At 47.2% G+C, this 14493-nt stretch overlaps 1 protein-coding gene and 1 non-coding gene across 3 annotated transcripts in view; one reads left to right on the forward strand and one right to left on the reverse strand.

Annotated features, from left to right (window-relative positions):
* Positions 1-2400: 2400 nt before the first annotated feature.
* Positions 2401-2474, reverse strand: trnae-cuc. The gene has a single exon. It is a non-coding gene; the product is annotated as a tRNA-Glu (tRNA).
* A 9269-nt stretch (positions 2475-11743) lies between these two features.
* The window catches only part of creb3l1 (cAMP responsive element binding protein 3-like 1), a 47304-nt gene continuing 44554 nt past the window's right edge, over positions 11744-14493 (forward strand). For both annotated transcript variants that reach the window (XM_007904825.2, XM_007904824.2), the window contains exon 1: positions 11744-12530. In XM_007904825.2, the coding sequence (XP_007903016.1) occupies positions 12432-12530 (99 nt within the window). In that variant the 5' untranslated portion in view covers positions 11744-12431. The remainder of the gene's footprint in view (positions 12531-14493) is intronic.

A 14493-nucleotide genomic window follows, 5' to 3' on the forward strand; every position in this document is an offset into this window, starting at 1 on the left:
GACGTCTGGCAGGCGTGACAAGGCGCTGTATCAAATGCCAGGAGTATTATTATTATTATTATTATTAATGTTTGAAAATGCTCAACAAAGGGAGCCATGTTGGAGCGTAGTGGCTGCTGTGATAATTTTCATCCCAGCGTTTGACACAACCATTTGACACACCATGTCGTCGAAACGTCTCAAAGCGTCTAACCGCATTTCACTGTGAAGTGAAGCGTGTATATTCCCGCGATACGGCGCTAGCAATGATTCAATCCGAACAATCAATCCCACTCCTGCCCCCGGCAAATGGTCTCTCTTGATTCCAAGGGTCTCTCTCTCTCTCTCTCTCTTACTCATGTGCGTTCTGTTCCAGCTTGTTCCAAAGATGAATCATACATAGCCTATCTCTCATCTCTCTCTCTGATACTTAAAACTCACTTATCTTTCTCTTTTCTCCAATTTGTTTCACACACCTTATTGTTTTGGAATGCGTGGGCTTTTGTGTCGCAGTTGCCAGCAGGGGTTCTTATTATGCGAGCGCGCAGACTGTTTAGCGATAACCTCCCACCCACCACCCACCCCTCCCCCAGAGAACCTCTCTGCCCCCTGCCTATCTCCCGTAATCTTTGTCACCACCCTTGGAAGTTCGAAGGTTGCACGAACTCTGCGCCTTTCGCTTGGGCCAAGCTGCTGGGAATTAACAGATAGCTGATCTCCGACAGCTTTCACGCTAAGTGAAACCAGACAAGACAATTTCTCTTCAAAGGCTCTCTTACTCACGTTTTCCACGGCCAAAACTGTAACTTCTTTTGGTCCTCGAGCAGAGACAGTTCCAGCTCCACCATTTCGGATTAGAGAGCTTGAACAGCCATGACACACTTTCCCCCTTCGAGTAATATTTCACTAATTCATTACTTACAGATATCTCTTGGCATCGTTCCCATTGTGGCCTGGAGCTGTGGGAGGTACCAGATGGGAACTTGCATTACTCTATACCTCTTCCCTGTGGCTCTGTACTGGATCTGGCCTCGTAGCAATGGCTATCCATGCGAAGGCCCTTGTGGACACACAGGGGATTCATGTTTTAAGCTGCTTTAGTTCCACCTTGGTTCTTGGCAGCCTATGCCTAATACTCTCTGGAATTAGCTAAGCAAGGTGCGTCCCTCCACGAAGAGCATGCTCATTCATTCCAGACACAAATACATTTCAATGCGTTGGTGACACAACCAACTCTTGGTCTGATTTATCATGGAGTCCTACAGCAACAGAAAGAGGCCATTCGGCCCATCGTGCCTGTGCTGGCTCTTTGAAAGAGCTGCCAGCTAGTCCCACTCCCTCTCTCGTACCCCATAGCCTTGCACATTTGGATACTCTTTAAGCATGGTGATGGATTTTAACGTGTGCCATGGGCAATTGGCTGCCGCGTTTTGCCCACGAAATATACAGTCAATTCACTTTACAGTGTATTCTGCGAAGCGCTTTGAGACGCCTCGAAGACGTGATAAGGCGCCCTATCAAATGCAAGGGTTACTACAGATATCTGCCTTGCCAGTCACAGTAAACCAGTACCCGGAGCCAACCTAGTGAAAGGAGCCGTGTGTGCATGAGATGCCCTTGTGGAATAGTTCTCTAGGGGAAAGAAAGGAGTTCAATCGCTCGAGAAGGTGCGGATGATACAGAAGGAAAGACTTCTTCACTTGAAACCTTCACTTCAAGTTTCCCGCAATCCATCGTGCACCTGACTGCAGTACAGGAATGAACTCAACCTCTTCCCAGTGCAGAGGAACCCAATGGACAATTCGGTCTTGGGTAAAGGGAATCCCAATGGTCTGAACCCTTTCCCATTTACTCCTAGTGTGTGTGGAATAAACCCAACGGAGATTCCAAAGTTTTGAAGGAAAAATCCGAAATATTCTCCACTTTCTAAACGTCAGAACAGATTCAGACACTGTTTTGCCAGCTGGCGCTGGAAACAGATGATCAGGAATCCGATCTCTTTCCTGTGACTGTGTATATGGTATAGATTGGGCGCCCTAGCACGATTAAAAAAATACAAGACGGAGCCTGTACACTCTCAGGTTCCCCTGTCGTCTGCATTCACCTAGTTTCTTTAGATGAGAACAGCTGGTAATAAAATAATAATAATAATAATCCTTGCATTTGTTAAAGCGCCTGATCACGTCTTCGAGACGTCTCAAAGCGCTTCACAGAATATACTGTAAAGTAGAGTGACTGTGTATTTTGTGGGCGAAACGCGGCAGCCAACGTCCCCACAAATAGTCGTGGATTGGATGAACAAATTATTTATTTCTTTATTTTGGAGGGATTATTAACCCCGGAAAGCGATCTGCCAATCGACTAACAACCGGGTTCCTGCTTACTGCCGGATAAACAGAGGCGTGTGGAGTAAGGAAACGGTTTTGCCCGACCCGGGAATCGAACCCAGGTCCTCTCGCTTGAGAGGCGAGCGCTCTAACCACTGAGCTACAGGACTCCATATTGAACCGGAATATCAATGCACCTCCATGACAGTCATTGGCAGATCTCGGCAGCAAAGGCGTGAACTGGATTGCCGGGAGCTGAAAGCTCATCGGGATCGAATCCCGAGCGAGCAGTGCAACAACATATTGGACTGTGAGGAGGAAGGACTGTCTAATTTCCCGTTTGAAAACAAAGCCCCACAGATTTCCCAAGCACGTCTCAGTAAAGGCAGCGTCGCTTTCAGATCCTCGCGGTTTAAAAATAGCACAAACTTGCTCAGTGACAAGACTCACAAACAATGTGACGTGTTCAGAACCCCAAATGCAACCACAGACAGTAAATTGCATACGGGCTCCCCCACAGCTTGGAGTCAATTGAACCGAAATCAAACAGGACACTCGATCCAAACGCCTACCCCATCCAGATCCTGCTCCTCCCAACCATTACACTTAATCCGGGTCCGTCTGGAACTCTATATTGCCAGTGTGACTAATGCAGAAGTCTCCACGTAACAGAGGGTAACTGATACTGGGAGAGAATATAAGGCGGTGGTTCAGTGAGGATCTTCAAGTAACACAATCCCTGTTGGTCTTTTGGCGTAGATCAAGTGTAATTCTAACTAACTACACTTGATTATGAACATCAATCTGGTGCAAAGGCAGCCTATGCTGATATCACTCCATCATTTTCACGGTGCAAGAGTATTTTCTATTTCTTTCTGCCTGGGTGGCCTTACTCAGGACTTGGAAGAGACTTTGAGCTAATTCGGTGGTTGGCCAATGTGATTTGTGCCATTGAAGACACTGATTACACACTGAAGGGTCTTTGATTCTGAACTCGTAACTTCAAATCCGTTGAGACATGAAACAACCCTTCCCAGATATTTACTGTCAATCCCAGTGACTGTAATTGTAGAGAAAACCCAGCAGACAATTTGCAGGCAGCAAGGTCCCACACGCCAGCCAGTCATAAAGTGGACAACAAATTTATCTGGAGGATTATTATCTAGGACACAGGGAAAAATTCCCGGTTCTTTTCAAATAATGTCATGGGACTCTCAACTGTCCTTTCTACCCCACATCTGTGCTCTGCCTTCCCCCACCTCCGCAACATCGCCCTGCTCCGCCACTGCCTCACCCCTCAGGCTGCCGACACCCTCGTCCACACATTCATCACATCTAAGTTCAACTTCGCCAACTCCCTGCTTGATGACCTTCCCAATTCTTGCCTCCAGCTCTTGTTTTCTCCCTCGCCCGGCTCCACTGCCTCCCCATCCCCCAGAGGATAGAGTTCAAAATCCTCGTCCTCGCCTTCAAGGCCCTCCACGGCCTTGGCCCTCCCTACCTCTGCGACCTGCTGACTCCATATCAACCTGTCCGCACCCTCCTCTGCTCAGCAGGCTCTGGGCTCCCACGTCCCCCGCCCAGTCTGCTCCGCATCCTCCGCCTGTCCCGCTCTGCCATCGGCAGCCGGGCCTTTAGCATCTCTACCCCCTCCCTGTGGAACTCTATCTCACATTCCCTTCACCTCGCTCCCTCCGTTGCCTCCTTAAAGGCGCATCTTAAACCCCTCCTCTTCGACCCAGCTTTCGGCCACCCTCCTACCTTCCCTCCTCCGCGATCCTGACCCCCCCCCCACCCCCAACTCGGGTCCAAACCCCTGACTGTTCAGCACCTTGGAACGTCCTCCCGAGGTGCAAGGTGCTGCACAAGTGTAATTTATATTGTATTCCCAGAACAGGTACAGCAAAGATTAGATACAGAATGAAGCTCGGTACACAATGCTCCCACAACCCGCCACAGTGTTATCGCAGAAGGCTCCTCTCCATCTCTGTGCGGTTACGGAGTTTCCTGCTTCACTCCCCAGCCATCTATGTTAATCTCCCTGAGTGAAAAACGTTCAGTAAACATATTCCTTCTTTATAGAGTTTTGTTGGTGACGTTGCCTTTTTCTAGTGAAAATGTTGACCCAATTCCCCAGCGAGTTAAGGAGGGGCTGGCAGCATGTTGGTAAAACAGATAATAATAATCCTTGCATTTGATATAGCGCCTTATCATGTCTTCGAGATGTTTCAAAGCGCTTCACAGGATACACTGTGAAGTGAATTGACTGTGTACTTTGTGGGCGAAACACAGCAGCCAATTGCACACAGGAGAAAATAGATGTGGCATATTATAGGTTAAAATAAACCCGAGTGGTTATTACACTATTTCCACTGCTGAATTCCCTCGATAGTTGAGCGGTAACTCGCTGGTTAGGCCTGTAATTGAGAGACAGAGGGCGAGGCTGTCTGGAGTTGGTACTGTCTCATTTTAGTTGTGGGCTCAGCAATTCATCTTTTAGAAACAGATATTTCATTCTTTCGAGAAAACAGGAGGGACCGGCAAAATCGAACTCACTTTCCTCCTGTCCCTGCCAAACCCATCCCACGTGGAGTGAAGGGAGTGGCGTAGTTTATTCTGTGGGCACAAGATTGAATTTCCCACCGAAGAGAGTTGGATTCCTGACCTTGACTGATGCTTTTCTGCTGTTGTTGTGGACCATTGCAGGATTAACCTGTCTCCTCTCCAACCCTTTCACCTGGCTCCTTCCTCCAACCCTGCACCTGAGTCCTTCCCCTAAATTCAGGCTGGGCCAACCTTTGTTGGGCAAGCTGGTCCAACCAAGTTGAACCACCTTGCCCTACATTGTCATGAGCTTCCTCCTACCCACCTCCATCGCTCTGTCTGCTTCCAACTTCTGCCCGTTCTCTTCCCCCGACGATGGGTGTCTTCCAAATCACGTTTGGCCCACAATATATACAGTTAATCCACTTTTACTGTATAATCCGCGAAGCGCTTTGTGACGTCTTGGAGCCGTGATGAGGTGCGGTATCAAAATGCCAGGATAACAAAAACATGCAAGAATTATTACGCCTTTTCAATTAATCACTGCGTTTTTAATTTTGCGAGCCTACGTTCAACATGTTGCAGTTCCATAGCCGGACAACCAAAACGCTTGGGTGAAAATACAGATCTTTTGGGACGTCCTCCCGACATGAAAGGGGCTATACAAATGTAATTTTGTTGTTGTTTGTAATTAGAATGAGTCGGGATCATTCGAATTCTTTTGTTACATTGGCAATCTCGCCATGGCTGGCTCATAAATCGCAGTCTCTCTCTCTCTCTCTACTTAGCAACATCTCACCTTAATGTCTCCCCGTTGTTTGCTCAAACTAATAAAAATATTCACTGCAGGATATAACAAAGGCATCTCAGGTGCTGAGCAAATCCGCTTTAATTTTCAAAAGGATGCCAAGGAGTCGTGTTAATAAGTTTAATCCGATCTCGAGTCAAGGAAAGCCCTATGTTACGAACCAAGATGACACGATTTGCGAGAAAACCAGAAAGTAATGTTGATTGTGTGGAAATGAGCTAATTGTTTAATACGGCAATTATGTCAATCCAATCTGGCGACGGCCTTTATTGCTGTGAAAAAAATCACAAATGAATACAAAATTAAATCAGGTCAGATTGATTAGATTAACAGAGAGAGAGAGAGAGAGCTACTCAAGTGGCTTCCGATATTTAGCCCATCAATTGTTGTTGCATTCGGACCTTCTGAGAATTTAGCGTCCAGTTGCCTCGAATAAAATGTCAGTCACAAAGGGGAGCGGTGACAGTAAAGTGACCAACAGTTCCATCCGCACCCATCTGACTCTGGACTCCCTTGCCCTGACACCTCTCTCTCGCTCTCTCTCTGACCTGCTTGGACCCAACCAACTACCCGCTGCCCCTCTGCTCGACTGGCTCCGGCCTCCTGCTTGTCCCTCGTGCTCTCCGGTCCACCGTGGGCAGCCGAGCTTCGATCGCCCCAAAACTCTGGAACACTCTCCCTCTATCCCTCCACCTCGCCCCTTCCTTCCCCATCTTCAGGTCGCGCCTGAAGACTTTCCTCTTCGGCCATGCCTACAGTCACCTCCCCCATCCCCTGGCTTGGCTTCACGCTCCGCCATTGTCAAGCGCTCTGGGAAGCTAACGCTGCTATAAAAATACAAACTGTTGTTGTAACGAGAAGAGGGTAGGGTGGGTATATCCTGCCAAAAGGCCTTCTCCACCAGGATTGCTCATGTGCTGTTTGAGGCACTGCCTGCAGTAGAGCCATTTGAAGTCGGAAACTAGTTCCGTTCTCTTACCCAACAGGTTAGGCTTTGCCGAGTCCCCATAGACCACGCTGTTGGCATGCTCACACGCTGCTGAAGTGTAGGTTGAGCCACTAACTAGTGATAAAATATCTCACTGACTAGTTTATCTTACTGCTGGGAACGTGACAGCTGCTTTGGAAAGATGGGGACTCAGGAACATTGACCTCTTACTTTTCTGGTTGAGAATTTACCTTAGAGAAGGGTGAGAAGGGGGAAGAGAAGGGTGAGAGGGGGGAAGAGAAGGGTGGGATGGGAAGAGAAGGGTGTGGGGGGCGAGGGAAGGATGGAGGAGAGAGAAGAAAAGGGTGGGAGGGGGGAAGAGAAGGGTGGAGGGGGCAGAGAAGGGTGAAGAAGAGAAGAGAAGGGTGGTGGTGTTGGGGGGAGAGAATGTGGGGAGAGAAGGGTGTGAGGGGGAAGACTATTGTGGAGTATAGACACTGAGGTGGACTGGTTGGGCCGAGTGGCTTGTTCTAAATCTTTGTAACGTGCCTCAGTCCCATTCTCAACATCAATCAAGATGGTTTCGAGCAAAGGAACTTTAGCAACAAGACTTCAAGTCTAACCGACGACGTTGGGTGTTGAGGTAACGCTACACTTTTAGGTTTGAATCAACGGGAAAACCACATCAAATCAGCGCTAACGACTCCAAACTGGGCACCACTGAGCAGCTGCCACATATTCCAAGAATTTTCGGAGTTTAGGAATGTGCAAGTGCATCGCAGTCCATCTGGCCAGCTCCCATTTTATATCAACAATTCCTCTCTCTTAGCCCCAATTCTCCATCGCCATCAGATATCTATCTAAAGCCCATTGTATTTGGTTTCCGGTAAACATCCACTGCCTTACTTGTCTAACTGCTGTGCGTTCAGTCTAAGTGTGTGCACACACACATATATATATATATTATATATATAGATGCATAACCTCTCTATATTGTGTCTGGGTTGTATTATACCATCCTACACTCTGTTTGTGTACGTACTGTCTTACGTTCGTGTCTGTGTGATATTCCTCCCTTCTTTACTCTGTGTAGAAATCTACTTTGTTCAGCGCTATGTGTTTGCATTGTCGTAGGCTATCTTGTCTGTGTATCTTCTATCTCCTGTGCTAAATGTCAGTGTTATATTTTCTTACTTGTATTTTGTAGCTCTATTGTGTGCCCTTGGGCAAGATTACATTGTGAGCAAGCTTTAAAACTGTACTGATATCCTATACCCACATCTTTATCACGTAACTAAAAATAATTCGGAGCTCTATGCCTTAGACACGCTGATCTGAGAGACTGCTCTCAGCAACCAGATCTTTATTTATTAGCTGGAAGATGATTCATTATTGTTCCTGTGTAAAATGACCCCCTACCTACTGTACAGCGATGATTAAAAATAACATTATCTCGCTGCAGGCAAGTACCACACAAGTGACAGCATTCAAGAAAGCAATATATAAGGAAATAAGAAGATACTGTAAGACGATGTTTAAACAAAGCAAACAGTCAATCCTCACTTCTGACACTGCTCTGGTTAGCAGTGCTAATGTAAAGGTGTGTAAACATCAGGAAATCACATCGCTGTGAGTTTTTATCTGTTTAGCATCACTGCGAGACAATAAATTACTTTTTTTTTCTCTCTCTCTTCCTCTCTCTCCATTTACATAAAAATAGAGGCGTTAGTAGTCCCACCTCACCAGAAATTGCTTACAAATAGAACAGAAAGTTGGGTGGTTGCACTTCAAACGGGCAATGAACCTTACTGGAGGAACAGGTTGCTGGGTAGTTAAAGCCGGGAGGTTGGACTCATTTAAGGAACAGCTTAGAGTCATGGAATCATATGACACAGAAGGAGGCCATTCGACTCACTGTGCCTGTGCCGGCTCTTTTAAAAGAGCTACCGACTAGTCCCATTCTCCCGCTCTTACCCCATAGCCCTGCAGATTTTTTCCTGTTTTAAGTACCCGTCCAGTTCCCTTTTGAAAGCGACTCAGGAAGTGAGTTCCAAACGGTGCCAATCCTCTGGCTCCGTGATATTGTGGAAGAGTGAGATCAGACCAATAAAAGGAGGGAGAAATTAAGAGTGGATTAAGACCCGACAACCTGCGTTTATATAGCGCCCTTCGTGTGGGAGGTAAGAGTTTGCTTGATGATGGCGGAGTCTGACCCCGGGCCACGGTGAGAGGTGACTGTAAGCACGAACAGAAAGGTTTTAGGTGGGATGGGAGCGCCAAGAAATAACAATCGCATTTTGCAAAGGTTCGTTTGACACCTTTGTGGTTTGCAGATCTTCCTGAGAAAAAAAGAATGACCTGTTGCTACTCTGTTCACCAGGAAAATGATGGCTTTAGCTCAATGCACCGTATTTAATAATAATAAGCCTCGCATTCGACACGGCGCCTTATCACGTCTTCGAGACGTCTCAAAGCGCTTCACAGGCTACGCCGTAAAGTGAATCGACCGTGCATTTTGTGGGCGAAACGCGGCAGTCGTGGATTGAGTGATCCAATTTTTTTTTTGGACGGGATTTTTACCCCCGGAAAAGCGATCCACCGATCGACTAACTGGGTAAACGGAGGCGTGTTGGGAGTAAGGAAACTCGCCCAACGTTTCGCCCTGCTCAGGGAATCTAGTCCGGGTTCTCTCGCTTGCTCTAACCTCCGCGCTACAGGGCTCCACGTACACTGTAAAGTGGATTTTGCGGGTGAATCTCACTGCTCCACTCCACCTCACTTCTCTGCGTTTCTCCTAATGGAACGACCAGTCTCTCCTTAGCCCTGAACTACTTTCAAAACAGTGCTGGGGGGTGCGTTCGGCTGAGACCCTCCTCTTTGCTCTTCTCATTGGATCTTAGAACCAAATGCATTTTTTTTTAACTGAACATTTTGAAAAGGGACCTCTTCCAGAAGAGGGATATTTAATGCTTGCGCCATTGTTGAATTGTGTCTCAATTTAAATATTAATTTCTCCACAGCTTCAGGTGTATTTTCTGCAGACTCCAAACATAAAAAACACTAGTAATTATAACACTAATAATCCTTGCATTTGACACAGTGCCTTATCACGTGGTTCAGAATGGTATTGTTACTGTAATATCTATTAAACATTGTGCTTCCAGCACAACTCCAGCATTATTGGGTTTACATTTGTCCTTTCCAATTTCTTTTAGAACTACTACAAATCTTTGCATTTAATACAGTCCCTTATAATGTGAAAATCATTTTAAGGGCTTCACAGAGATTTGCTGCCAAGTGTAGTGACTATGTACCTGTAGGCAAATACAGTGGCATTTGTATGCAATGAAGATCCACAAACAGCTGTGAGTTAATTGACGAATTTATCTGGAAGAGAGTCAACAACAACAACAATAACATGACATTTATAGAGCGTCTTTCATGTCGGGAGGACGTCCCAAGGCGCTGGACCCAAGGGGTCGGGACCCGAGCATGGGGGAGGGGGGGTGTAGGGGTGAGGGAAGGCAGAGAGGTGGGAGGGAGACCAAAGGCGCGGTCGAAGAGGAGAGTCTTGAGACCAGCCTTGAAGGAGGTAAGGGAGGAAGCGAGGCGAAGGGACCGTGGGATGGAGTTCCAGAGTATAGGGGCAGAGACACTGGAAGCCCGGCCACTGATGGTAGGGCAGGTCGGGCGGGAGAACTGGAGCAGGCCGAGGACTGATGAGCGGAGGGAGCAGGCAGGTTGGTAGGGAGTCAGCAGGTCAGAGAGGTAGGAGGGGGCAAAGCCACGGATGGCCTTGAAAATGAGGACGAGGATCTTGAACTCGATCCTCTGGGGGATGGGGAGCCAGTGAAGTCAGGCGAGGGTGGGAGTGATGGGGTCACGGAGCCTGGTGTGTGAGAGTTTACGAGCTGCAGAGTTTTGGATGATCTGCAGTTTGTGAAGGGAAGAGTTGGGAAGGCCGATGAGGAGGGAGTTTCCATAATTGAGCCTTGATGTGATGAATGCGTGGGTGAGGGTTCCGGAGGCCTGAGGGGTGAGGCAGTGGCGGAGTCTGGCAATGTTGCGGAGGTGGTGGTAGGCAATGCCGGTCATGGCGCGGATATGGGGGAGAAAGGACAGTTCAGGGTCAAACAAGACACCCAAGTTCCTGACTGGCTTAGTGAGGTTGAGTGTGCAGCCGGGAGACTGATGTTGCCAGCGCCCAAGGTGCGGAGGCGCTGGCGCGAGCCAATTAGGAGGGCCTCGGCCTTACTGACGTTTAGTTGGAGTCAACAGAGCAACCCTCTTCGCTTTTTGATTAGTGTTATGGGATCCTTAACCAGAACAGACAAGCGGGACCTCGGTTTAATGTCTCATTGCTCCCCCTGCACTGCTCTGGAGCGTCAGCCATGTATACAGTTCTGGGAATCCTGTGGCATACTGGTTAGAGCCCTCGCCTCGCAAGCGTTTCAATTCCTAGGCGGATAACCCTACGAAATTTTTTTACAAATATTTTTTAAAAATTCGGTCACTCTACGTGAGTCGCTTCTGTGCGCAATTGGCTGCCGCGTTTCGCCCACAAAATACACAGCCAATTCACTTCATAGTTTATTCTGTGAAGCGCTTTGAGACGTTTGGAGTTTGGACTTGAACCCACGACATCTGTCACAGGGGGCCAAATCTTCCACTTGAAGTGCAGATTGTTTTTTTGCTGTACAAGCGACGAAAATAGAAATATATAAAATTAGACATTTTAAGGTCTGGGGCAGATTTCGGTTTTGAAAAAGCAGGTATCCAATCTCACGCGTAACAGCTGCTAAAACACATGTGGTGCTGTTCAACTGATGAATGATTCAGTTTCCAAATTCTTTTATTTTTAAGGGTAAGTTGCTACTTTTTGTCTCTTTGCTGATCTCCTTACACTGGAGACTCACTACCCAACGCTTCTTCTCCCGCTGTCCAACTTCTGGTGTTCTTAATAATTCTAATAATAATCCTTGCAGTTGATATCACATCTCATCGCATCTTCGAGACGTCTCAAAGCGCTTCACGGAATGCACTGTAAAGCAGATTGACTGCATGTTTTGTGAGCGGCAACCAATGGCGCCCAGCACGCGGTCAAATAAAATGTGTACAGAAGTGTCGATAGATAAGCCACACACTGACACTGAAGCAGAAACGGCGAGAAAAAGAGGTGGATTTATTTCACTACTGTACTCGAGTTCTCGAAGGGTTAACTGCAAGCGAGAAGGTGACGTGAAGTGTTTGTGAGTGCGTAAGTGTGTGTGTGTGTGTGTGTGTGTGAGATTGCTTTTACTGGCGGAGTGAGCGGTGGAGAGAGAGAGAGAGGCAGTGAGCTAGTTATTCTGGGGCTCTATTGCAGTTTACTGTAAGTGTGTGAGAGAGAGATTTCCAACACTCACACACAACACACGCACAACACAAGCCGACGCACACAGACAGAAAGAACCCTGAAGATAGATCGAGGACGGTCTGCGCCGACGGATCGGTCTTTTAACATTTCCACAGACATCATCAGATTGTCAGCGTCGCGAGTTAAGAGTTTAAAGGCGCTCTCTCTCTCACTCTCACTCTCTTTCTCTCTCTCCGTCTCACTGACTGCTGGAGGGCTCGCAGCGATCAGCTGGGAACATTCCCAGCCTGTGATCAATCAGGAGGAGATTGTGATCACAACTGGAGGTAAAGAGAATTTAAAAGTTTAAAAGGAAGAGAGAGAGAGAGAGAGAGAGAAGCTGGATTTTGCCAGCTGTCACACCTCAACCTGTGGAGAGACTCACCAGAGAGCTTGACACCCCCCCCACCCCAACCCCCCCACCCCAACGTCTCAGCGACTCCTGGCATTATGGATATCTTGGACAACTTTGGGGCAGAGAAACTTTTTGCAGCTTCGAACCTGGTGGATCTGGAAGATTTGAATGAGACTGACTTTCTCAGCAATGTGGTATGTACACAGCTGCCAACCAGCTTGGTCACAGCTTTCTCTCTCTCCCCTCTCTCTCAATCTCTCTCCCTCGGTGTCCATCCTCCACCCCTCCCTCACTCTGTCCCCATCTTTTTCCTTCTGTTTCTCATCACTTTATTTATTTTGTTCTCTGCGTTCCCTGGACTCACGCATTTCTAATCCCAATAATAATCCTCGCATTCGATACAGCGCCCCATCACGTCTTCGAGACGTCTCAAAGCTCTTCACGGGATACGCTGTGAACTGAACCGACTGTGGATTTTGGGGGCGAAACTTGCCATCGGTCTACACTTCCTGGGGGTTTGCATTCCAAGTCTCATTCCGACAAACTGGAGTTGAGCTTCAGTGGGTGTGTGTGTGTGAGACCTATCGATCATTGATACATATTTAATGTCTCTTTGGTGCCTCTGAGCAGACTTTACTGATCGATATTATCGGTCTGGTGTGAAAGGACATTGACTATGATACAGTGTACAGGACTTAATTGGTGCATTGTACACACATATGTATATATATATACCATATGCACTGGATATAGCACAAGTGTCTGGATAGAGTGCTAATTTTCTACATGGTTGTTACAGTAATTACAGTGTCACATATCAAAGCGATCGCTGTGTATGTGAATACGCTGCCTTTACGGGACAGTGTTTAAACACAGAGCACGTCTGAGTTTACAGACACAGCCACAGACTTCTTTGTTGCAAGGTTTCGGAACAGTTAGCGACCTGCAGCCCCGAAGCCATCAGTGCTGGATGTCGTGCCTCCCATCGGAGCGATTAGGGAGAATCCCTCTCAGGGGAGTGAGTGAGGGTTTGGTGTTTTGGGGAATGTTTGTAAAGTTGTCACTGTGGACCCGGTGGCTTTCGGAGTCTCACCTCCTGTGTTTTCTGCTTTTACTTTATTGCTAGTTCTCCTTGCTGGACTCGTACGGTGTCAGCCTGGTTCGGTTACACACACTTTCGCCTCTGAGTCACAAGGTTGTGGGTTCAAGCCTCTGGCTGAGATTTTGAGCTCACAGTCTAGGCTGACACTTGAGTGCAGTACTTGGAGGAGCGCTGCATTGCTGGAGGTTCAAACACCACTCCCCCCCCAACCCTCCCACCCTCTCCCCCCACCTTGGGGTGAGATGTTAAACCTTTCTGTTAAGTTCGACATTAAGGATCTCTATTCAAATATAGAAGGGAGTTTGTCCTGGTGAAAAATTCCTCACCCACCCCCCAAACCCCCAAACCCCCCAATAAAATTTGTCATACACCTCATGGCTGTTTATGGGACATTGCTGTGCCACATAATAATAATCCTTGCATCTGATAGAGCGCCATATCACGTCTTCTAGACGTCCCGAAGCGCTTCACAGGATATACTGTAAAGTGAAGTGACTGTGTGTTTTGTGAGCGAAACATACAGTCAATTCACTTTACTGTATATTCCGTGAAGGGCTTTGAGACGTCCCATTTTCACACCTGCGTACAAATACACTTCACTGCGCACTAACAGCAAAGTCTTAAAAAGCACTTTGAGATGTCTCAACAACAACAAGTATTTACATAGCATTCCCCCTCACGCAGGATAGCGTCCCAGAGCGCTCAAACCATATGATTGCACACCAAATGCAGGGATTATTACAACTAAGGTAAACTATTTACAAATCAAATATCAATTCCATAGCCACCTCTCACACAAAAAGTACTGGTCCTGTGAACTTGCTTTCCCCTGAGGATTTCATGGGAGGAATTGGAGCGATTATTCAGATCATTTCATTCACACAGCAACAAAGCATCAATGAATGCGCAGCCTTACACATCTTGTAAAATATTACAGGATATCCAGGATGTATTTATGAGGACAATCCAGACATGATGTGCTATCGATAACAATAAATAACAGCTGAGCTTCTATGATGGACAATAAAATGCAGAATACTAAAACGATGTCAAAC

This window comes from Callorhinchus milii, unplaced genomic scaffold (assembly GCF_018977255.1).
Source record: "Callorhinchus milii isolate IMCB2004 unplaced genomic scaffold, IMCB_Cmil_1.0 Scaffold17, whole genome shotgun sequence".
NCBI classification, from domain to species: Eukaryota; Metazoa; Chordata; class Chondrichthyes; order Chimaeriformes; family Callorhinchidae; genus Callorhinchus; species Callorhinchus milii.